This window comes from Biomphalaria glabrata, chromosome 1 (assembly GCF_947242115.1).
Source record: "Biomphalaria glabrata chromosome 1, xgBioGlab47.1, whole genome shotgun sequence".
Lineage (NCBI taxonomy): Eukaryota > Metazoa > Mollusca > Gastropoda > Planorbidae > Biomphalaria > Biomphalaria glabrata.
Genome location: NC_074711.1, coordinates 34,685,218 through 34,708,855, shown reverse-complemented (window position 1 = coordinate 34,708,855; position 23,638 = coordinate 34,685,218). Strand labels below are relative to the sequence as shown.

The window sequence follows — 23,638 nt, the reverse complement described above, 5'->3', positions numbered from 1 at the left end:
ACACAACTGTAAAATTACCAGCATTAATAGATTGTTACACAACTGGGTAAAAGACTGTTGATTATATTTCGTTGTTTAGGACATTTTCACAATAATCATTACGTATATAAAATGTACTATTGTACAAATTAGAAACAAGCTAAAAAAATCAACTAAACATGTTTCTTTGTTAATTTTATAAGGACTTTTAGACTTTGTGGGAATGGTTTACATTATACAAGTGTTTTTAAAGCCTTTACTAGTGACTAGACCGAAAATATTACGTTCACCACTCCCTTAGTCAGGTAGGGGGGTCTTGAAGAGCGTTGCAAGCTCCCCGCTGAGGTGTCAAGTTGGCGCCAAGTGTTTTCCTTAATTAATGAGCATCATTTCTGACCGTCTACAACAATCTATTTCTCTAGTAAGAAGATTGCAGCTCAAATAAAAAAAAAGTTAAGACGGGGTGGGACAGCTAGCGACTTCAGTGGGAGGGATAGTTGAGGCAGTAGACCATAAACGTTATCAATGGGCTTGAGCAGTCGTTAGGTTATCCTTGTGTTTAGCAAAACGTCTCGTTGTCAGCCAGTTGAGTTCACGCGAAAGAAGTGAATAGAACGATGACACTTTACTCGGAAGCATTTTGTCTATTCTGATTTCATAGACCCTAGAATCGAAATATATTCTTTAAAAAAGTCTTTTGAATCGATCTTGTTGCTAATGTCTAATGTTGCTAAAGGTCCTATTTAGAAGATGCCACTTAAATTATTAATTCATTTATTAAACATTGTGTCACGCTCAAGTGTGTAAACCAAGAGAGAAAGAGAGGGCTAGTCACACGGGTATGTATAGTGTCACGCTTGACAGCACACGTAAGGGCTGACCTGTAGTAGACAGTATTTAGATTATATTAGATCACATTTAATTTGCGGGGGAAAATTATGTTAGATTTATCTAGAGAACCATTGCTAATGTAACGAGCCTCTTTACTTGTACAAAGCTTCTATCAGCTCACTCTGTCTGGATTGTCCCCTTTAAACCTTGTGTGGAGACTTAGGTCGTCGCTTTAAAAGTTTGAAACTAGCAATAGATAGCTATGAAACCTTCTATTTTAATTTTTGCTGGCACAGTGGTTAGTGGAGGTTAAGGCGATTGAGCCTTCGAGCTCATATTCAAGTCGTACAACTATTAAAATAATATAATACATTTGAAAAGCTATCACGGTAACCTTCACACAGATACCCGTTTTTTTTCTACCCTTCCGCTTCCCAACTAGTACAGACATGTGATAAGATAAGAGCGCATTGAGAAAGCTAAAAGCATGAATTTACGCTAAGCAAGGTTACAAAAGACAGTTTGTGTGGAAACACAAACTCAAAATCGGCCCCCGAAGTGGTCCACCTAGGCAGGCTTCAATATTTTCAGAAAGAACATCCGAATGAGATTATATCAAAGACAAATGAAGGATAAGAATGGAGAAAGAAAGTTAACATATCTTGTGTAGTGCCTAAGCGGTCCAGCAGATCAAAGGATAGGTGAAAGTGAATGTAAGGTTGGATGTGAACCTGGCCTAACTGGTTCCCCTTTCAGACCTTGTGGTCTATAGGGCAGCTGATGTAAAGTTTATCTGTTTTTGTGGCCTACGGTTAACGAGGGTGTCATGTAGCCAGCACAACGACCAACCGCCTTTACTTTTCCCCAATTAATGTCAGGTACCCATTAGAGCTGAGTGGACTCAGAGGCGCCCAAGGATTCCAAAAGTTAAAAATCCCAGTCTTCACCAGGATTCGAACCCAGGACCCCAGGTTCGGAAGCCAAGCGCTTTGCCACTCAGCCACCGCGCCTCCTCTGGCCTAACCGATGTCTTATAATGATCTAATTTTTTTAAATTTCCCCAACTAATGTCAGGTACCCATTGGGGCTGGGTGGACTCAGGGGCGCCCAAGGATTCCAAAATAAAAAAATCCCAGTCTTCACCAGGATTCGAACCCGGGACCCCCGGTTCCAAGCGCTTTACCGCTTAACCACCGCTCCTCCCCTGGCCTAACTGATGTCTTATAATTGATCTAATTTTTTGAAAAGGCTCAATCTCTTATTTGAATACTGATACATTTATTTCACAAACAAAAAGTTTAGGCAATTAAAACTTATAAGATTACTATTCGTTTTAAATTAGGTCTAACTTATAATGCATACTAATTAGCTTTTCTTTAAAAAAAAATACTTGCATAACTGATTTTAAAAATTATATTTTTCGCTTTCAAAAAAAAAAAAAAAAGTAGCCGTTGCATCAGAACTTTGAATGGTCTAAAATATTGTGATATCTTTTCTAGTTTACGAGATCTAAACGGGACGGACGGACAGACGGACAGACATTTCACACAAAACTAATAGCGTCTTTTCCCCTTTCGGGGGCCGCTAAAAAAAAACAAAACCTAATGAAATACTCAGAATGACACAAAGATAGAGGCACATTTCTTTTTTCATACGCTACAACAAATTCATACAAGTGCTCCTTCTTCCTTAGGGCCATTAGTTAATGGAATGGATCGCCTGAATCAGCCAGAAAAACCAACGACTTAGGAGAGTTTAAGTCATTGACTAACATGTATGACTAGATAAATACATTAAATGCGTAGGACGTAATTATCTTCTTTTTTTTTAAGGGACGTCTGTAATATATAAGATAAGAAAAAAAGGCATCCGATTTCTCATAATTGTCTAAGGCCTTTGAAAAGTCATTAATTAGACCTATTAGTTTCACATAATCTAAATTTCCTAATGCCATGTTGATATGAAGTGCTCTAGTAGTTTACATTGGATGCTGGTGAGTGATGCTGATCTGTACTTTCCATGATCAGATTTATCTCCCCTCTTCAATAGGGAGTGACATTACTACATTAGCTTATTTCCAGTCCCTCGGCATTTTACCTTGATTTAGTGACTCTGATACTGATAATAATAATTTTTAAAAAGGATATTAAAACAACAACAACAACAACAAACAAACAATGAGGCATGACACCAATGTAGGCATTCTAGATCTATGCCTGTCTTTGATAACAGCAGCAATTTGATACTGTCAACTCATTTTATACATGAATAAACGGCACTGTGCATTAGTGCTATTGTAAAGAAATATTCCCCTTCATTCTTACGTTGTTTTTTTTTTTCAATGTATAAATGGTGCTCTCAGTGTACACTATAGTCTATGATAAAAATCTATAGGTCAGTGAATCGATCAATCGCAGATAAGAATTTGTTTCCGGTTTCCAGTCTAAATATAATATATACGTCTATGGTCTGTCCATTATCAATCTTTTCATCTTCTTTCTGATTACTGTCTTTTTAGTATGTCTGTCTTCTGTCTTCTAAATCTTATGAATCACAGACGGTCCTTCAAAAGAGAAGTTATTTACGTCCATTGCGTATTCTCGTGTCCTGGAGTGCGTGCTAGAATTGTTCAGTATTAGGGACCTAGTGATTGTGAGCCTAGTGTTCGGTCTGTCTGTCTTACTATCTGTCTGTCAGTCCATCGTCTGTATGTCTTCTATCTGTCTATCTGTCTTCCTAACTGTCTGTCAGTCCATCGTCGGTATGTTTTCTATCTGTCTGTCCATCGTCTGTATGTCTCCTATCTGTCTGTCCATCGTCTGTATGTCTTCTATCTGTCTGTCCATCGTCTGTATGTCTTCTATCTGTCTGTCTATGTATCCATCGTCTGTATGACTTCTATATGTCTGTCTATTTGTCTGTCTGTCAATCGTCTGTATGTCTTCTATCTATCTGTCTGTCCATCGTCTGTATGTCTTCTATCTGTCTGTCCATCGTCTGTATGTCTCCTATCTGTCTGTCCATCGTCTGTATGTCTTCTATCTGTCTGTCCATCGTCTGTATGTCTTCTATCTGTCTGTCTATGTATCCATCGTCTGTATGACTTCTATATGTCTGTCTATTTGTTTGTCTGTCAATCGTCTGTATGTCTTCTATCTGTCTGTCTGTCAATCGTCTGTATGTCTTCTGTCTGTCTATCTTTCTGTCCATCGTCTGATGTCTTCTATCTTCTGTCAGTCCATCGTCTGTATGTCTTCTATCTGTCTGACTATCTCAATCGTCTGAAAGTCTTTTATCTGTCTGTCTAATCATCGTCTGTATGTCTTTTATCTGTCTGTCTGTCTGTCTGTCCATCGTATGTATGTCTTCTATCTATCTGTCTGCCTATCTATATGTCAGTTAATCGTCTGTCTGTCTATCTGTCTGTCTGTCCATCGTCTGTATGTCTTTTATCTGTCTGTTTGTCTGTCAGTCGTTTGTCTGTATGTCTTCTATCTGTCTGTCCATTGTCTGTATGTCTTCTATCTGTCTGTCTATCCGTCTGTATGTCCATCGTCTGTATGTTCTATCTGTCTGTCTATCCATCGTCTGTATGTCTTCTATCTGTCTGTTTATCTGTCTGTCAGTCGTTCGTCTGTATGTCTTCTATCTGTCTGTCCATTGTCTGTATGTCTTCTATCTGTCTGTCTATCCGTCTGTATGTCCATCGTCTGTATGTTCTATCTGTCTGTCTATCCATCGTCTGTATGTCTTTTATCTGTCTGTTTATCTGTCTGTCAGTCGTTCGTCTGTATGTCTTCTATCTGTCTGTTCATCGTCTGTATGTATTCTATCTGTCTGTCTATCCGTTTGTATGTACATCGTCTGTATGAGTTCTATCTGTCTGTCTATCCGTCTGTCTATCGTCTGTATGTCTTCTATCTGTCTTTTCATTGTCTGTCTGTCTACTATCTGTCTGTCATTTATTTGTCTTTTTGTCTGGTCATCACTGGTGTCTATCGTTCGTCTGTCTTTTCTTTCTTCACTGTCCTAAGTCTGAATACATTTGTTGTGGATTTGTTTGAGGTGCATGCGTCTGCGCTGTCTGAATCTGGACCCTGTTTTGTCTTATGATTGCTACGTATAATTGAGAGATGTCGTTGTAGTATACGGGTGGTGAATGTCAGTGTTGCCCGTCCCCCCTACACTTTACATCAATGTTTGGACTCAAATAGATTCGAGAGAACCTCCGAGAAAACGTTCATGCAATTAGAATGCTTCAAATTAACATTCACATTCTTCTCTGCCCAACCCTATGGTTAGTCACTTAGTGCACTAAATATGCAGAAACAACGAATTTGACTTTGGCAGCGGCATAAGAGAGAACTCCATACTTGGCAACTGCATCCAAGCGATTGACATGAACTGTATATGCGGCGTCCTGTGGGGACAGTGCCCATGCCAAGAAACCCAGCTACAAGATCTGAACTTGACAGAAATGTGTACTTCTGCCCACATCAGTGAAAGTGACTTGAACGGTGGTGAATTAATCCCAGCGAAACCTGATGTAGTGGTGGATGAACATTACAAGGATGCTTCATGGGCATACCTTACAGATGAAGCTGAGAAAGACTATGTGGTTGAAACCATGGCTACAAGTGGGCCTACAACTGTGTCACGAGACGTCCATGGAGAAGGTCCGCTGACTCAGCGTCTTAGAACAACAACCCTGGAATCTACGGTGATCGCAACAACATCCATTTGTGTTACGTGGCTGGCAACCCTGACCTCCACTAACTCTCCATGTGTCAGCTGGCTGGCATCAGTGACTATCGTCATGAGGTCGAAGCAGCGACCACGATATCGCCTCAAGCGTAGACTGGCCAACTGGAAGAAGAGGAAGCGACGACCACGGGAAACTGTTCAGATGGCTTCGTGGGCAACAGGCACCCTAACGTCTGTGGTTCCCACCGATCGACCTCCACCTGAACTGTCGAAGCTCCACTGCACTGTTTCTTTTCGGGACGAAAAGCTCTAAGAAGGGGGCAATGTTATAACTCCGCCATGCGCACCGATATCTAAGCTAGAAGGTGCGCACTGTGATAAACTAGACTAAAAAGGATGTCAACATTAGGAAGAGAGGAGAAGGATTTCCGCTCAAGTTGAGAGCCGAAGTGAAAAGACTGTGCCTAAGATAGATGTTGTTTGTGTACCTGTAATGTCTTGTAAATAAACATCGATGTGTCTCGTTGAGTTTGCCTCCCTTCAGTTATTACAATATAGTAAACTATTTCACCGGAAGTCATTCTACCAACACTACCCTGCAACCAAGGACCCTAGGTGTACGGGACTTATTTAATTGAATAATATAGGCGTGGTGCGCACAGTTGGCAGCCCTGTATATATATAGTCTATGGTGTACACTACAGCACATGGGCGTAGCCAGGGGAGGGGGGGGGTTGGGGTTTAAACCCCCCCCCCCGAAATAAAATCCCCCCCTCGGGGGGGGGGGGGTCGGAATTTAGTGACTGATTTTTTACTTTGATTTTGTTTAATTTAGGTGAGATTTTAATACTAAACCATCACTTGCCCCAGCACAACCAAAGGGGTTTTGAGTTTAAAACCCCCTACCGGGGGTTTTGAGTTTAAAACCCCCTACCGGGGGTTTTGAGTTTAAAACCCCCTACCAGGGGAGTTCGAGTTTAAAAACCCCTACTAGGGGTTTTGAGTTTTAAACCCCCTACATGGGGTTTTTGCAGTTAACCCCCCCTCTTCTATAAAACAAAACAAAAAAAAATGCAAACGAAAATCCCCTAATTCCAAGAGCACAGTTAAGGAAGATTTTGATTTTAAAACCCCGTCTAAAATTTACGATAAACCCCCTCTTTAATATAAAAAAAAAAGCTAATTACGCACTCAAAATGTTATGAGCGTAGCTAAATGGGTTTTGACTCAGTTTTAAGTTTAAACCCAACTTCAGCCTTGTTTGAAGGTAAAAAATACATCTTTAATAATAAAAACAAAGCAAATTGTACATTCAAAATGTTATGAGTGTAGTCAAGGGGGTTTTGAGTTTAAACTCCCCTCCAGTGGAGTTTGAAGCTAAAAAGTACCTTTTCAATATAAATAAAAGAAAATTAATCACTCCAAAATCTATGAGCCTAGTCAAAGGGGTTTTGAGTTTAAACTCCCCTCCAGGGGGATCTGAGGATAAAACATACGTCTTCAGTGTAAGAAAAAAAAGCAAATTACGCACTCAAAATGCTATGAGCATTGCCAAAAGGGGTTTTGAGTTTAAACCCCCATTCAGAGGGGTTTGGTGCTAAAAATAGATCTTCAATATAAAAAAAAGCAAATTACACACTAAAATTATTTGAGCGTAGCCAATCTAATCGGGGGTTTTGAGTTTAAACCCTTCTTCTACAGATTTTTTTTTTTTAAAGTTTAAAACCCCTCCAGATGGTTTTGAGTTTAAGATCCCCCTACAGAGCATTTTGAGGTTGAAAACCCCCAACAGAAGATTTTGACGATAAAACTTCTCTTTTCGATATAAAATCTAAAGCAAACTACAGTCACTTAATTCTAAGAGAGTATTCAAGAGAGGTTACACATTTTTACCTGCAGTGAATAATCATCTACCGAAATCGAAAAACACTAAATGTAGCTCAACAAAGATGGCTAAGAAAGATTTTAGGAGTCAGTTATAGAGATCGGGTCTAAATCAAGGCCGAACTGGGAGTCGACCCTTTAGTAAGATTGTGAGAGAGCGACGCATGAGATTTGAGGGACATGTTCTCCGACAAAATGAATTACGCATAAGAAGAGGTCCTCATGGTAGGTGGGAAGAGGCTTCAGACATTACCAGTGACAGATTTTTATGGAAACAGCTTGATGTCAAATGCTCCGAACGGCGCGGGAGGGTCTAAGTCAGTAAGAATAGCACATTATGTTTTTGAAATAAAACTTTTTAATAGCAGTGTAGATACCTCAGAATATGCATTTTGTTGGCTTTCAATACCAGAAATAGTGCTTGGCGGCGGGGCTTCGCCCCGAGCTGGGGGAGCGCTAGTAATGGCGGGGAATCTACAATTTTATGGAAACAGCTTGATGGCAAATGCGCCGAACGACGAGGGAGTGTCTAAGTCAGTAAGAATAGCACATTAGGTTTTTGAAATAGAACTTTTTAATAGCAGGAAAATGCACTGTAGATACCTCAGAATATGTATTTTGTTGGTTTTCAATATCAGAAATAGTGCTTGGCGGCGGGGCTTCGCCCCGCGCTGGGGGAGCGCTAGGACCCTTTGCTGTTAATGGCGGGGAATCTACAATTTTTCCACTAACTCATGGAAGAACCTATTCTAGGGCACAATAAACTTCTTCCGAAAGAATGAAGGGTCAGAATGTAATAAAGATTATGTGCACACACACACACACTCATAAATACATTTTAAAAATTTTCGCGGGGGGGGGGTAGAGAAAAAAAATCACCCCCCCAAAACCCCCCCCCCCGAAAAAAAATCCTGGCTACGCCCATGCTACAGCATAGTTGGTGGAGATTAAAACTATATGATATGCAGGCCAGTGATGTTTTATACTATTATCACAGACCTATTTATATATATTATACATATATAGGTCTGTGGCTATTATATTTTCGAGTCTTCATTTCTCTACTAATCTATTCTACATTTAACAACGCACTCCGTGACTCTATTGTTAAAATCAACAGAATCCCTGGAAACGAAAATAGAATGTGTTTGAAAGAGGGCGCTGGAAAGAAGACACATTTCAAGGGAGACAATTTTCAGGAGCGGTAAGCGGTTGAAAGTAGTTATGAATGGAGCAGTGTTCTCTGTAAGAAGAAGAGGGGGGAAAAAAGGAAAACAATTCTCATCTTGAATTATTTTTAAAAACAGACTCTATAGAGCTCGTGTGCAATGCTTAGGACATGATCTAGCCAACTTTAATACAGCGTGAAGTTTGTTTTGCAATCATTTGAATACGTTTTATTAATTAGTGTATGTTTTTCAAATGAGAACGGCAAAGAATTTCCAGTTGGATGAAAGGTAAATAAATCAATCTAATGCTTTAAGAGTTACCTGACCTGCTGTTGAGATAATACGTTCACGTAGTCGTGGGCGTATCACTTACTGTCTGTCGAGCCTGATTCTTACTCTTTGCCTTATGACATTTAGCCATGGCAATAACAACATAGTTCTCCATTGAGTGTACATAAAATGATATACTTAGGATAGGCGAGTAAGTTGACTAGGATGTTCAAGTAAAATTCACACCCAACGCTTTTTTTTCCTACTTTGTTTTAGTGCGTTTTAATAAAAGCGTCGTCGTTGTTGTTTTAAAATTAAATTTGTAATATTCATTATTTTAGCCTTTTTATTTACAATCATTTGCGACCACTGGTGTATGTATTTTACTAAGTTACTGTAGTTTTGTAGTAGGAAAAATCATTTGAGATAATGGTATTTAAGACAATGTTAATGTCCCAGTCCATTACAAAGTGTTCTTTATAAGTGATTAATATACATAGAGTCTTTGATATAATCTTACTTTAAGATTTAATTATTTTATTTGACTCTAGCTATTATTCAATTCTGCTGAAGCGATCGTAGTCTTTTCATTTCTTCCATTTCTTCTAGCATGCTCAGTGCGCTTTGGTCCATCGTCTTTTTGTGGACTAGTTGGGGGTAGGAAGGATATGGAGAAGTCTTCCGTGCTGCCTTTTCAAAAGAATTTTTTTTTACAGTTGTTCCAGTCTGAATTTGAACTCGATCCTTCCGGATGGAAGGTCGACTTCTTAGCCACTGAGATTTCCATGTAGTTATAAATATAAAAGAGTTTTATAGACTACTAGTCGACCGGCGGTATAGCATACGCCGCTATTTTGCAGGGCCAACCTTAGGCCACTGCAATCTATGCGACCGCAGTGGGCCCAGCACTTCTATAGGGCTCGCGCCAATTTTAGGTGTATAAATTATTAATTTAAACCATTTTATAACTTATAACAGATTTCCCGCGGCCTTCTGTCGATTTAACAGGAGGTCCCGGAAATCTCTTAAAATTGCAAAATATACGAAAGGGTTCTGGAAATATCCAGAAATTATTAAAATCTTTTGAAATAACAATCTCCTGAAATATACAGACGAAATTTGTCTTTTTTTTCACTCATAATATTCCAAGGATAACTCCCTCCGTCCGAGTTGCAAAAATAAAAGAGTGATCTTTCCATTGTGTCCAAACTCTTGAGCGTGCTCTGTCGCTTCGATAGTTGCTACAGAGTAGATTACCCCCCCCCCTTTTTTTTAACTTGAGGTAGAAATAAAAAAAAAAAAAAGAGTGATATTGCAACGGTCCTGCCCTGCTATGTTGTGACTACGTGTTCTCCCCCTCCCCCTTCTCTTGTTTTCTCGTGGACAATCCGCAGAGTGATCTTTCCTTTACTCCTTACTACTCGTTTAGACCGTTGAAGGAATAAGAGAATTATATATATATAGATTGTTGTTAGAAACTTATGGCAAACGACCTGATTCTCTGCACAAGGCTTATCTCCCCTTAGCTTAATGCATTTTCTACAAGAAAAACAAAATTAATTAATTACGAATATAAACTAATTGGCTGATTTTTTTATTGATTCACATGTTGCCATCAAGCATAAGGTTGCATGCAAAATTTGATGATTGGATGATTAGAAGTGGTCGAAAAATGAATTACGAAAATCCAAAGAACATAAAAGAAACAGAGTGACTTACTATAAGCGTTGTAATAAAGAATGAACTTGTTTAAATGTCTCTCTGGACCTGTAGAATAGGTATTGACTTTACCGAGCTAGCGGCCTCTTTCCTTCTCATATTAATTATTCTACTTTTTAAAAAGTTATAAATAAATAAGCAATACAAAAGAAAAAAAAACTGGAAATAAGTCGCAAGGTCGTAATTTAGATCTGGTGTTTTATTCCTGTCACGCATAACACTTTAACCGAAGATAATATTATTAAACAATTCAATTAGAATGCTGCTGACAGTATCAGAATGTGTATTTACAAAGCTGATATAACTCAGATGAAGTTGAAATTTTTGCTCAATTATTCATTCTCGAAGACTATACACGAATCAATGAAAAAATAAAACTATTAAGTTAATCAATTAGTAGTAATAAATTACTTTTTTGTTTTATTTAGAAAAAGGGGGGATGAATCTTGCAGTATTGAGATATATAGCAGTAATTGTGCTGTTCTTTCCTTTATACAAGCTTTTTCTTAATAAGTATTATATATACATATATTTCATCCATTACGAATGACTTCTTTTCACTTAAAATATCTCGAAGACAATTCTGGAATATTGGTAATAGTAATTTAATATTATAAGCGTTTTAAAGTAACGACGCGTACGCTCAATGGGCTTTCACAATATATTGTGAAGTAGTGAAACCAGACGTACATCTTTAACGCAGAAAACTTCAATCTAATAATGATCTCAAAGTCTCAAACGATTATTTCTATATCTACCAAAGTTATAGAGGTTTGTTAAAATCCAATATTCCGAATATAATAAATCATTCTGATAGAACTTATGACTTATGCAATAATTATATCTTTATATATAGTTCGTCCATCCTGGTTCGATGATGACCACTTTTGTCATCCAGAGGGCTGAGGGCTTTGCAATGGGATTTTGTGCCTCCTCATGTGGCTGGTGAAACCTATGTGAGCCTGGAATGTTCAGCTGCATACTGAGCAGGCTATTTCAGCTGGAGCTAGTGTCATTAGCCTTGCTATTCTTCTCTGGCGCTTTTTTTTACAACAATGAAACTTAGAGAAAGCTGTTTCAGAGATAGTTTAATACTATGCCACAATTTGAACCAAATCATGACGCACTATTTAACATACTTTTGCAGTTTCATATTTTGCATTCGTTTAATGTGGATATTCTGAGATCTATTACTAAATGTATATATTTTGTACTATTAAAAATGTATGGCCCGTCAAAAATTTTCCTTTCAATTTTTTGGCCCGCTCATAACAAAAGTTTGCCTATCACTGCCCAAAACAATCGGTTCTATAAAGTGCACTTTATTTCCTGTCAAAAACATGAATGTTTATTACACTTTACATGACACCCTAGTACATCTGTTTGTGTGTCAGAGTGTGCACTCTGCACAATTATAACCACAAAAAAAAGCTATTGTGGAAGAACTGTGTCGTTTAAAAAGTAAGGCCAAAATAAGTTTATTTATAAAATATTTTTATCAGTTTATTAGTCATAATAAAGATCCAGTGAAAAACATGTTGGTATAAAATGAATCCTCGACTAAACTAAAACTATAATTAATAAAACAAAATTGACGTAGACAGCAGTTCAGATAAATTAACGTTATGGACGAAACATGCACTCACACCTGATGGTAATTATACTGACCTATTTTTCCCTCTCTTCCTTTTTTTCTCCTCACTTAGCGCCAGAGCCAGGTAAATACTACGCATAGCAACGTACTCACAAATTCCAAGCTAAACAGGCGGAATGGATTGGAGAACTCGAAAGGCCTGTTCCATGACACACGAACTGGAATGAAGAACTCATCAAGCGGTTACATGACACTGGAGAGGAAATATTGCCAACAGTTTTGGAGATAGTTCAATCCTATAACACAGCTGTTGATCCACATACACATTCATTGTTATACCTTATCATGTATTGATTTAGAAAACATTTCCTTTACTGAAATGTGATTTTAATTTTAACTAAAAAATGTTTTTAAATTGCAAAATTCGAACAAAATATTAATTGGTAAAATATTTTTTGTCAGTCACAAAATTATTTTACGTTTATGCATTTTGATTTATAATAAATATTTATATTTATAAACTGAAGCTATCAGTGCTAACCTTCATTTTTTCGAATGCTATCTTGTTAATTTTTGTCGCTGTTGAAGGTCAGAATTGTTCAGACATGGACGAACGTCCTACATTGCAGAATGGTTACCTTGGTGCCCAACCTTTGTTCAGTGAATTTGGTCTGTTGGCCAAGTCTCACGCAGAACCAGAGTTTGAGACCAATGAAAATGAGTTTGTCATCAAATTAAAAGCTAGTCAGCCTGTCAAAATTACCAGTAAAATTGTGAGCGATGAGACTGTAGGAGATTCACAAGAGCGAGTGTTTATTCAAACTCGTGGTGAGGACGTGAATCTGTTGGTCAGCTTGGACAAGCCGGGCTATCATCGTCTGCAGATCTATGCACTTCCGGCTGCGGACGATAGCAAACAACTTCCGGGTGTTTTCAACTATTTGATACACTGCACTGGCACACCAAGAAAGTCCCGTCTTTTCCCGAAACAGTTCGCTCAGTGGAAAGATGGCTGCGTTCTACTCGAACCTTTTTCTCTGGCGGGGGACCACATTAAAGGCGACGTTGTGTTCCGCCTCATGGTCCCCAACGCCTTAGCGGTGGCAGTTACCATCGAAGAGAACTGGTTTCATCTGGACCCAGGAGACAATGGAATATGGACCGGCAGAGTGAATGAAATCGAAAGGTTCAAGGGTCGAGGAGTTTATGCTGTGCTCAATGCGAACTTCAGCGAAGAAGATGAGACCAAGTATTCTTCTTTACTACAGTATACACTATAAACTAATCAATGATAGATAGATATTAGGACGGTGTTTTAACCTCCATAAACATTGTAAAACTCGCTGTAGATAAGTGTGTTTTGTTTATACATTTTTTATAAATATTCTATATAACACATTGTATATTAAGTGTACGTTAACTTACAGTATTTCATTGATATTAAACGTTTCTTAAATAAACGATTCATCTACAGCAGAGTTTATTCCTTCGTATTTTATTGTACTAAATTGGTCCAATGATAATTTCTTGAGACTCAAAACTTCAACTTACAAATATGAAAACAAATTTCGGTTGATGCTCAAACCCATAAAAATTTCATATAAAAATGATTTAAATCTGATAGAAATAACGTTACTATTTAGTAGACTGTATTTAGCTGTTTGTAGTCTAATTGACATTCAAAGCATTTATTAAAAAGCTCAATATTATATTATGAGTTGTGTATCTCTCAAAACTAACTTTTTTTATCATAACCATGGAACTATACTATAACCATCTACTAAATGCACACCGACGCACACAACAAACATAGTTAATTCAAAATTGTATAATGGTTCATTTGGTATAGCGTCTGTAGACCGAATGTACATGAAAATTAATTAGCACATGACTGTTGATGTAAATGTGTGTTGACTAGATTCTAACGTTAGAGCAATTTAATTTTAAATACTATATTGATTCAGAAGTAATAGAAAAATACCACCAACACCAAGAGAATCCACGTCTTTATTGATTTCAAGAAGCTTTCGATCGAATATGGCATGGGGCACTTTGGGCGACAATGGAAAAGTACAACATTAATAAAAACATAACTAAAGTTATCCAGAACCTCTACAAGGATGCCACCAGTGCGGTGTACTTCAACAATAATATTGGGGACTGGTTCAAAACCACAGTTGAAGTAAGACAAGGCTGTCTACTTTCACCAACACTTTTCAATATCTTCCTTGAAAGAATAATGGAAGATGCTCTCGAGGGCTATGAAGGTACTGTAAGCATTGGAGGAAGAAGAATTACTAACTTGCGCTTCGCAGATGACATTGATGGCCTTGCAGAGACAGAAGAAGAACTAGCTGACTTGGTGATGCGCATAGACAAGACTTCCGCAGCATATGGCATGCAAATAAATGCCGAAAAAAAATTATGACCAATAGCCAACAGAGCCTTAAAAGGGGCACCAGTATTGGAGGTGAAAAGCTGACTAGTGTTAGCAGCTTCAAATACCTCGGAATTTTTGTCTCAGATGAGGGAACGAAACCTGAACTACTGGCCCGAATAGCACAGTCCACAGCAGCTCTTTCAAAACTTAAAATAATATGGAAAGACAAAGGCTTAGCCCCCAGCACCAAAATCAGACTGATGCGCTTCCTGATCATGGCCACATTTTTATATGCTTGTGAGTCTTGGACGCTGACTGCAGAGCTAGAGAGGAGGATCTTAGCAATGGAATTGAGATGCTACAGAAGGATCGTAGGTATCACATTCAAAGACCGCATCACAAACGAAGAAACTAGAGACAGTGTTACTGCAGAGATTAAACCCCATGATGACCTACTAACTAAAAATCTATGGCCGCATTACAAGATCTTCGGGGCTCACAAAGATCTTCCTTCGGGGAACCAGGAAAAAGAAGAAGAGGCAGACATAGAAAGCGATGGGAGGACAACATAAAAGAATGGACGAGCCTTCCATTGAAAGAGATTTTAACTTAGGCAAAAGACAGAGAGGAATGGAGAAAGACGGTCGACGAAACTTGTGTGTTGTCACAACGGTCCAATAGACTAAAGGATAGGATAGGTAAAGGTAAAGGTAAGATTCTTAGTTTTAGCCTTAGTCTACTGGACCTGTGTGATGAGCACTTTGCTATACGGAAATGAAATATGGTTAACCTACTCAAGGCAGGAAAAAAAGCTAAATATCTTCCACCTCCGAAGCCTAGGGCGGATCTTTAAAATAAGGTGGCAATATAAAGTGCTGCGAAGAGCAGGGTACCAGGACGTCCGCTGTGTTATCAGTAGAGGACGCCTTGGATGGCTTGGCCACGTTCATAGAATGCCAAAAGGTCGACTTCCACAAGACATTCTGTATGGTGATCTAACAGAAGGCAAGCCCATTTTTACAGTATACGGATGTATGCAAACGCGACATGAAGCTCTTCAAAATCGACACTAACAGCTGGGAAAAAGTAGCACTGGATAGATCCACAAGGAGAGAGAGCATAAAGTAAGGGTCCCGCATTGCAGATGCCATACACAACAGTAGTAGAAAGAAGATTGATTACATATGCCCGACCTGTGACCACAGCTGTGTATCAAGGATTGGCCTCTTTAGTCACACATGAAGTTGAAAAGTGAAAAGATCGTATCTCGAGACGTAGAATGCCACACACAAAATAGATTCTTATTAGTCTTTATTAAACTGAAATACCATCAAAATCTAGAGGCTAGTTTTGAAGCTTTTTTTTCCCAAATATAATAGAAAATCATCAGGGCTCGGTGGACTAGGGACATATTACCTTTGTCGTGTTCAATACAAGTTAGGTAGTCAAGGTCTTCTCGGTCACGACAACTAAGAAATTATATTTTAGTAGTCTGGCCATACTACAAATGTGAAACATAATGCTCTATAATGCTCTATAAAAAGTATCTTTATGAATATTTGTAACAAATTATCTCCAACATTTATTTCTATTCCACAGACATAAAAAATATTTTAAATAATTCAATAATTAATGAAGTTATTTTTCAGAAATTTGTATAAAATGTGTTGTCACGCTGGACGACTTCGAGTGCAACATTTCAGATTGATACGTTAAGGAAAAGTCTTCAAAATAAATTATTCGCATTTTATTTTTTCTGAGTTTTGCTTATGACTAAAGTGTGAGCTTAGGAATGAAAAAATTATTATAACAGATGTAGTGAGAATTATATATTGTGAGAATTAAAGGAACAAAAAAGCATGTAGTACAAGACGCCATTTATCGACCACAATTACATAATATTACAATTATACAATCAGATATAATGTTACAATTATATAATCAGATATAATGTTACAATTATACAGCCGGATATAATGTTACAATTATATAATCAGATATATACTACTATAAAAAGGAATTTAAAAAAAAGCAACATCTTTGATAATATATTGTCGGGTATTTCAACTGGAAAATGAGTTATAATGCTGTAAACCTCCCATTGAGGTCATTTTATCTAAATATCAAGATCGTACACTTAAATAGAACAAAAACATAGTGAATTTTGTAGCTCATTTCATGGACAGTTTCGTGAAATTGCATGGCTGGGAATTTTTTTTTATAAACATTATCGGTGATTAAAAAGTTACTGAAAATTTATTTCAGGTTCTCTGGGTTTTCTCCAGAGCATTGGTGTAAAATAAACTTAGACAAAATGTTTTCTGACACATAGCATGAAACTGTCTACCTGAGTGAATCAAACATAACGTTTAGAATTTCTTGAGAGAAAAAAAAGTATAAATAATTAAATATAAAATTACAAATGTGAATGGCTAGACGTGACTGACGATGGTGGACCAAAGATGGTAATGAAACTCTGTAATCTGTAGAGTTGTGCTATTAATATCAATACTATTAATATTGAGCTATATTGAAGAACAACACCGTAGAGAAGATAAGAAGCCAACACCATATCTTATAGTCTATATTTAACATTCGCTCAAAAGGAAAAAACAACAACACATCTTTACAATGTTCGTAACGCTTATCATTCTATTAAGTTGATACATCAGACACAAGATTCCTATTTAAAAATATCACGTCATAAATCCAATCAGTTGCTATAATCTCTCTCTCTGCCTTCCCTCGCGGCACTCTTGTGATATTACATACATACAAATACAGCCACGCAGACACGTTCAAACATCAACAATATCTTCAGCAAAATAAAAGTGTCGAACGGCTAGTTCACACCGAGCTGCACAGAGCACTGAACACTTTCAACCTACATGTATTAAAATATTTTCAACCTACTTTATTAAAACATTTTCAACCTACATGTATTAAAACTTTTTCAACCTAAATGTATTTAGAAAAACATTTTAAACCTACGTGAATTAAAATGTTTTCAACCTAAGGGAATTAAAACATTTTTTTAACCTACATGTATTAAAACATTTTCAACATACATGTATTAAAACAGTTTCAACCTACATGAATTAAAATATTTTCAACCTACATGTATTGATACATGTTCAACCTACATGTATTAAAACATTTTCAACCTACATGTATCAAAACATTTTCAACCTACATGTATTAAAACATTTTCAACCTACATGTATTGATACATGTTCAACCTACATGTATTAAAACATTTTCAACCTACATGTATTAAAACATTTTCAACCTACATGTATTAAAACATTTTCAACCTACATGAATTAAAATATTTTCAACCTACATGTATTAAAACATTTTCAGCCTACATGTATTGATACATGTTCAACCTACATGTATTAAAACATTTTCAACCTACATGTAATAAAAAGAAAAAAGGACAACACACTGATTATGTTGTTATAAGTAAAATCCGCTACTTCTTGCCTCTCTTTGAGAAGAGTAGCCTATGTTTGAAGTTCAGATCAAGGAGGAAGGTTAGCACTAGTATTTACATAAGTCACTGTTCGGAATAACTTCGGATCAAGAAGCTATACAAAGAAATGGTATTAAGGAATTTAGTTTTAACTTTTTTCTCCCTGCGGTTTAAAATAAATTAATAATAATAATACAAATAATAATAATGATAATAATATAAAATATATCTACTATCTCACATAGACTATCTAAAATTATACGCTGAAACGGAGCCAATGGAGCCAAAACATACCTTAGAATTAGATGTTACAGAATTTCAGCAATATTTACATGCCCTTCGGCTTGGACATGTGTGCCATAAAAAGTATTTAAAAGGACAAGTTGACCAGTACTAACAATATATTTGAAGGCATTTGGGAAATTTAACTCTGGTCCTCTTTAAATATCTTGGACTAAACCAGAACGCCACGATAAACCATATAAAATTAATAGAGGACTTTAAATATAATAAATATATGTAAATACATTGCTATATCGTCCCAGTGCTCCTTTACACTTTCTGTGTCATAAAATAACATGACACCGACCTACATGATAGTGACAGACTCGCAAAAAAAAACTACAACTACTAACCAATTTTCGATGTTTACACCCCAATTCTTAAACAATAAGGTTATACCTGCCCAGGAAGGATGAAGGCCGTGGACTGCAAAGCATCTAAAAATTGTGTAAGATGCAAGTTTTAAAAATACGATCAAAACTGCACGCCTCCAGCAATGAACTAGTTTCCTTCCTAAGCAACTCCTCTGTACCTAAAAAAATGCTGATGTTTGTATTGGTTTTCACGACGCAGGGCATGAGATTCGCCAATGGGAAGAAAAATCAATCAACGGGAAATTCCCGCGACATGGGCTGCTTCCTTAACATGGCTCAAGCAGGTCATCTCTAATCTGAAACAAAAGGCTTTGTTACAGCAATACAGGACAGAGTAATTAGGTCAAAAAATTATATCCTAAAACTCAATGTTGTTGACAAATGCCGAAAGTGCGGAAATGCGGGCCATGACACATAATCTGATTAACGATACGCTTCCTTATTACAAATACTAGCCACAAGAGGTTCTCGAGTCAACCGATTACTTATACTGGGATAAGACTATTTTGACTGACAAAACGGTGGATTTTAATCCCCCTGATCTACTGTTTATTGACAAAAAAAAAAACTGCTACTATCATTGACAGCGTCGTACCATGCCATAATATAAGGAAAACTGAAATGAAAAAACAAAGAAAATATGGGAACTTAAGCTTGGAAATTAAGGATTATAGAAGTTGTCTAAAATAACAATATACCCTGTTGTTATATCAACTCAGGGGATAATGACAACTGACCTCTTCAAGGCCCTTAACATCCCTATGAAGATTCTCGTTGCCTGTCAAAGGGCGGTAGGCCTACTGCAGCAGACCTGCCACATCACCAGAAAATTTCTCAGTGGACACTGTTACAATGACTTCAATGAATTTTGTTTCTCTCTAACGAAACTCAACCCTGGCAGTGTCAGAGAATGAATGTTCGTTTTTAACACAATACTAGTATAAATGAGTATATAGCTATTTGACTTCGTCCGTTTACTACATCAGCTTCAGGAACTTTGAAAACATTTTAGGGTTAGATAAAAGAAAAAGAAGAAATAATTCTACTCGCGATTCTAACAGTGTCGTTGTTAATACATATTTTTAAACGTTGAATAGCCGTCCATTTAGAAAGACGTATTTTGTGGAGAAATCACAAGATTTTTGTAAATACTTTGTAAATAATATTTTTTGTTTTTTTTTGCTACTTATTACTATCTTTAACATGAATTCCTAGCAATAGAATTGAGATGCTGTAGAGAGATCCTAGGGATCACATACAAAGACCACATCACAAACGAAGAGACAGGATTAGTACAGTGCCACATGATGACCTGTTAAGTACTGTCAAACTAAAATCTATGGCCATATTACAAGGTCCCCATGGCTCGCAAAGACCTTCCTTTAGGGAACAGCAGCAGAAAAAAGAAGAAAAGGCAGACACAGAAAATGATGGGAAGACAATATAAAAGAATGGACGGGCCTACTATCGAAAGACATTCTGTCTAAGGCAAATGACAGAGAGGAATGGAGAAAGACAGTCAACAGATCTTGTGTGGTGCCCCAATGATTTTAACCTCAAAACCCACTTGGCTACGCCAAGAGAACATATTTGACAATGAGTCAACAAAAAATGTATCTGTGGTAGCCTATTCATACTTTCCCGCTCTAACTACTCAATGCCGTGCTAGTATGACTAAATGATAAGCTGCAGCGAATTTAGAATAACACTGCACGAATAGTCCCACGAAAAACAAGACGCGATTCTGCCACTGCTCTCATGCGTACACTCCATTGGCTTTGGAAATGTCTTTGTACCTAGGTGAACTGATCACTCCATATGTCCGTCAGAGAGCCCTGCGCTTCATGGAATCAAAGATTCTAGTTGAACCACGTTTCTCCCTCAAAAGTTATGATTGAAGGACTTTTCCAGAGTGCGTGGACCAAAATTTTGGAACTTGATCCCCATTAACCTCCGACAAGGAACTATTCTCTACATTCGAGAAGAACATTATTAAGACCTACCTGATCAAAACTTTCATTTATATTTATATAGTTAGTAGTATTCGTGTTTAGCCTATTATATTACCACTATTGTGTTTGTTATGTTATCATAGCGTCTTGAGCCTACATTATATTTATATTAGTTAACAGCAGTTTATAAATAAAATTATTATTATTATATTATTAATGTAGTTTTTCTATAGGTTTAGTTTTTTTTTTTTTTGGCAGGCCGGGGGGGGGGGTAACCTTAAAACCCTCTCGTCTATGTCAATGGAATTTGGAGATAAAAAAGTAGTTTTTGTTTTCTTTATTTTTCAGTCCACCCACCTTTCAGGCTACACTAATTGAATTTGGTGACTGCATTGTTTCTTTCGTTTTTAAATAATTACGTAAGCTAACTACCCCCCCCCCCCAAAGACTACGCCCATGATTTCAAATATAGATTTAGTCACAAATAGTTCATCTTTCAAGTGGAGAGCTCATCCTTTCGTCAACATCTATGATAATTAAAACTATCCGGGGCGAATAACTTTTTTTTGTTTGTTTTTTCTTTTGCCGAGTAACTGTAGCCTGTAGCTTGCGAAATAACATGTTAGTATATTATACTAGTAGGTCACAGCTGGGGCTGCATTGTCACGGGAAATACTAGATTCCTCATTAATCTTCGGACTCGAAGACAAGCCTTATTATTATTATATTATACTTCCACGTGTCGGCTAGTTCCTATCCCATGGCATAGACATATATGTTTATGCCCATAGACATAAATAATATAGACTGGAAGTAGGAAGTTATTTTTATTTGGGGGGAGTCAATATGTTTTATGTACTATATCTATGTGAAAAAAAAATGGCGGCGATTGAGCTATAAATTCTAGGACTAACATTTCAGCCAATATATACCTTTGATCTTTAGTTTTGAAAAGTGCAAAACTGCCATATTCCCAATATTTTGTCTTTGTTTTATAATCATAGACATAGGCAAATATATATAGGTTTGTGATGTGGATCTACAAACTTGTCTTTTCCCAAATGTTTCCGATAATAATTTGTTCTTTATCGTCCAGTCTATAGGACCAATGGCGAACGCTTTTGTGCCAGTTTTTAGTTTAGAATTTATAACTCCGCAATGGTTAAACTTATTTAAAAAATGAAAACATCTGCGGACTCCTCAGCTATTGGGCGATAAAACTAAATTTGAATCTTTTTTCCATATCAGCTATTAAATTTATAATTCAAGTCAACTTGCGGTAGGGGTCGGACCTAATCAGCGAACGCAATTTTCGCGGGAGTCATAATGAGCGAAAGGCCGTAAAAAATAGCGAAATAGCATGTTAAAATATAGGAAATTATGCTTCAATTAGTTCTACCATCTAACTTCTTCCATGAAACATTATAACTATTGTCCTCCTTGTGACATTAGGCCTAAATTTGTTTTCACTTTTCTCGTGCTCCACATCTCCTTTCTCTGCTTGGAACTGATGTATATATAGCCTACGAAACTTGCGATCAAATATTTTTCTTTTAGAGAAAGAAAGAAACTACAAAATTCTATCTCGCCTCCTCCCTCTAGGCTAGTCCACGTCATTTTACTCCCCATTTCATAAACTCTCGTTACTGTGACTATTTTTTTAAGAACACATGTTCAGTGCACTTAATTTAATCAACATCAACTCGACCCCCCCCCCCACACACACACACGCGCGCTCGCTGATTGACCCAAAGGCAGATCCCGAATGCGATGGATTGATGATGTATGGGAGGTAGATCTTCAACAACTTGGGTTTCGGGCATGGAGACGAACGGCTCAAGAGAGATCTTGTAATTTTATACATGTATATTATATGGTAATTCTTATATTTATGACTAAATATATATTTAGCGTTTTTTTCTGCTCCTGAAATCGAATATTTTCTCCTGGAAAACTCTTGGAAATCCTAATCCTAATGTTGGGGGAACCCAGTGAAAATGAATTCTGATCTTCTTTTAAACACCTATACACATATTGATATCATTAATTAGTAACAAGAGGTTAACCAGCCAGTTACAAAAAAAGGAGGACGGCAAAACAGAGGTTCCCCCCCCCCCCCCCCCCCGTATAAACCGTATAGGCCTAAGCGCTGTTTCAAATGATGCGTCATTTCACCCTCACTGGCATAGAGGAAAGTAACTGCCAGCATATGACTGTTGGAGAGAGAGGTGTGAGTCAAACATTTTAGACGGAAATAAAATGCGGGAAAATATGCTGGTCACAACTGGGCGTAGACATGTGAAACATGTAGGCTACTGCACTTATCCTTAATCTTCGAAATCGAAGACATTGGGTTAAGGATAAAAATAGGCCTATTATTTTAATATTTCAGTTTACAAACAATAACATTAGATAAGACAAAAAAAAAAAACAGATTAACTCAGTAACTAAATTATTTTTAATGGCTTTTTTAGCTTATAATAGGGGTTTCGCTGAATAGGTTTTCAGTTAAAAAGGTCATTTTGAGCGAACACCCCATAATATTTTTTTTTCAACGGAATGAATAGCCTTAGCTATTCTAGCTAACTATTTCCTCATCAATTTAGAAGCATAATAGGCGATTTTTTTTCGGCCGATGTCCATTGGTGCTTTAAAATCGCCTTAAGTTCGGACCTATTCTCGTTTATCCGGAAACGTTTTGAGAATGAAATTTCCATGCATGTCAACTTTGACCTTCAGCTATGCTTTATTTTATGAGGGAAAACGAAAGTGACTATGTGGGAAATGTAGAAAAATAGACTCTTTGTAATACCATTTTATTAGTTCTGCAGTTACTTTTGAAATAAATAAGAATGGATAAAAATTACGGGGAGGTGTTCGCTTCATATGCCATTTCGCTGATGGGCCTTTCCTATATATATATATGTCTATGTTTATGCCTTATTATCCACAATGGTAGATAAATCTTTGCTAATTTTACTAAGAGTAGTCCCCCATTTGGAAAACATGTATTATGAATTACGAT

General features: G+C 37.1%; 1 protein-coding gene across 3 annotated transcripts; it reads left to right on the top strand.

Moving 5' to 3' along the window:
* The first annotated feature begins 8,455 nt into the window (after positions 1-8,455).
* On the top strand, positions 8,456-13,617 carry LOC106079321 (kyphoscoliosis peptidase-like). 3 transcript variants are annotated; one of them, XM_056033736.1, is made up of 2 exons: positions 8,456-8,602; positions 12,263-13,617. In XM_056033736.1, the coding sequence occupies exon 2, from the start codon at positions 12,756-12,758 to the stop codon at positions 13,428-13,430; it is 675 nt and encodes a 224-aa protein (XP_055889711.1). In that variant the 5' UTR covers positions 8,456-8,602; positions 12,263-12,755; the 3' UTR covers positions 13,431-13,617. The 3 variants fall into 3 exon arrangements, with proteins under 3 accessions (XP_055889711.1, XP_055889701.1, XP_055889717.1); XM_056033726.1 differs by lacking the exon at positions 8,456-8,602 and adding an exon at positions 8,609-8,855; XM_056033742.1 differs by lacking the exon at positions 8,456-8,602 and adding an exon at positions 8,900-9,048.
* The last annotated feature ends 10,021 nt before the right edge of the window (positions 13,618-23,638 follow it).

Coding starts and splice junctions, on each gene's coding strand:
- LOC106079321 (XM_056033736.1), top strand. CDS start 12,756: ATGGACGAACGTCCTACATTGCAGAATGGTTACCTTGGTGCCCAACCT.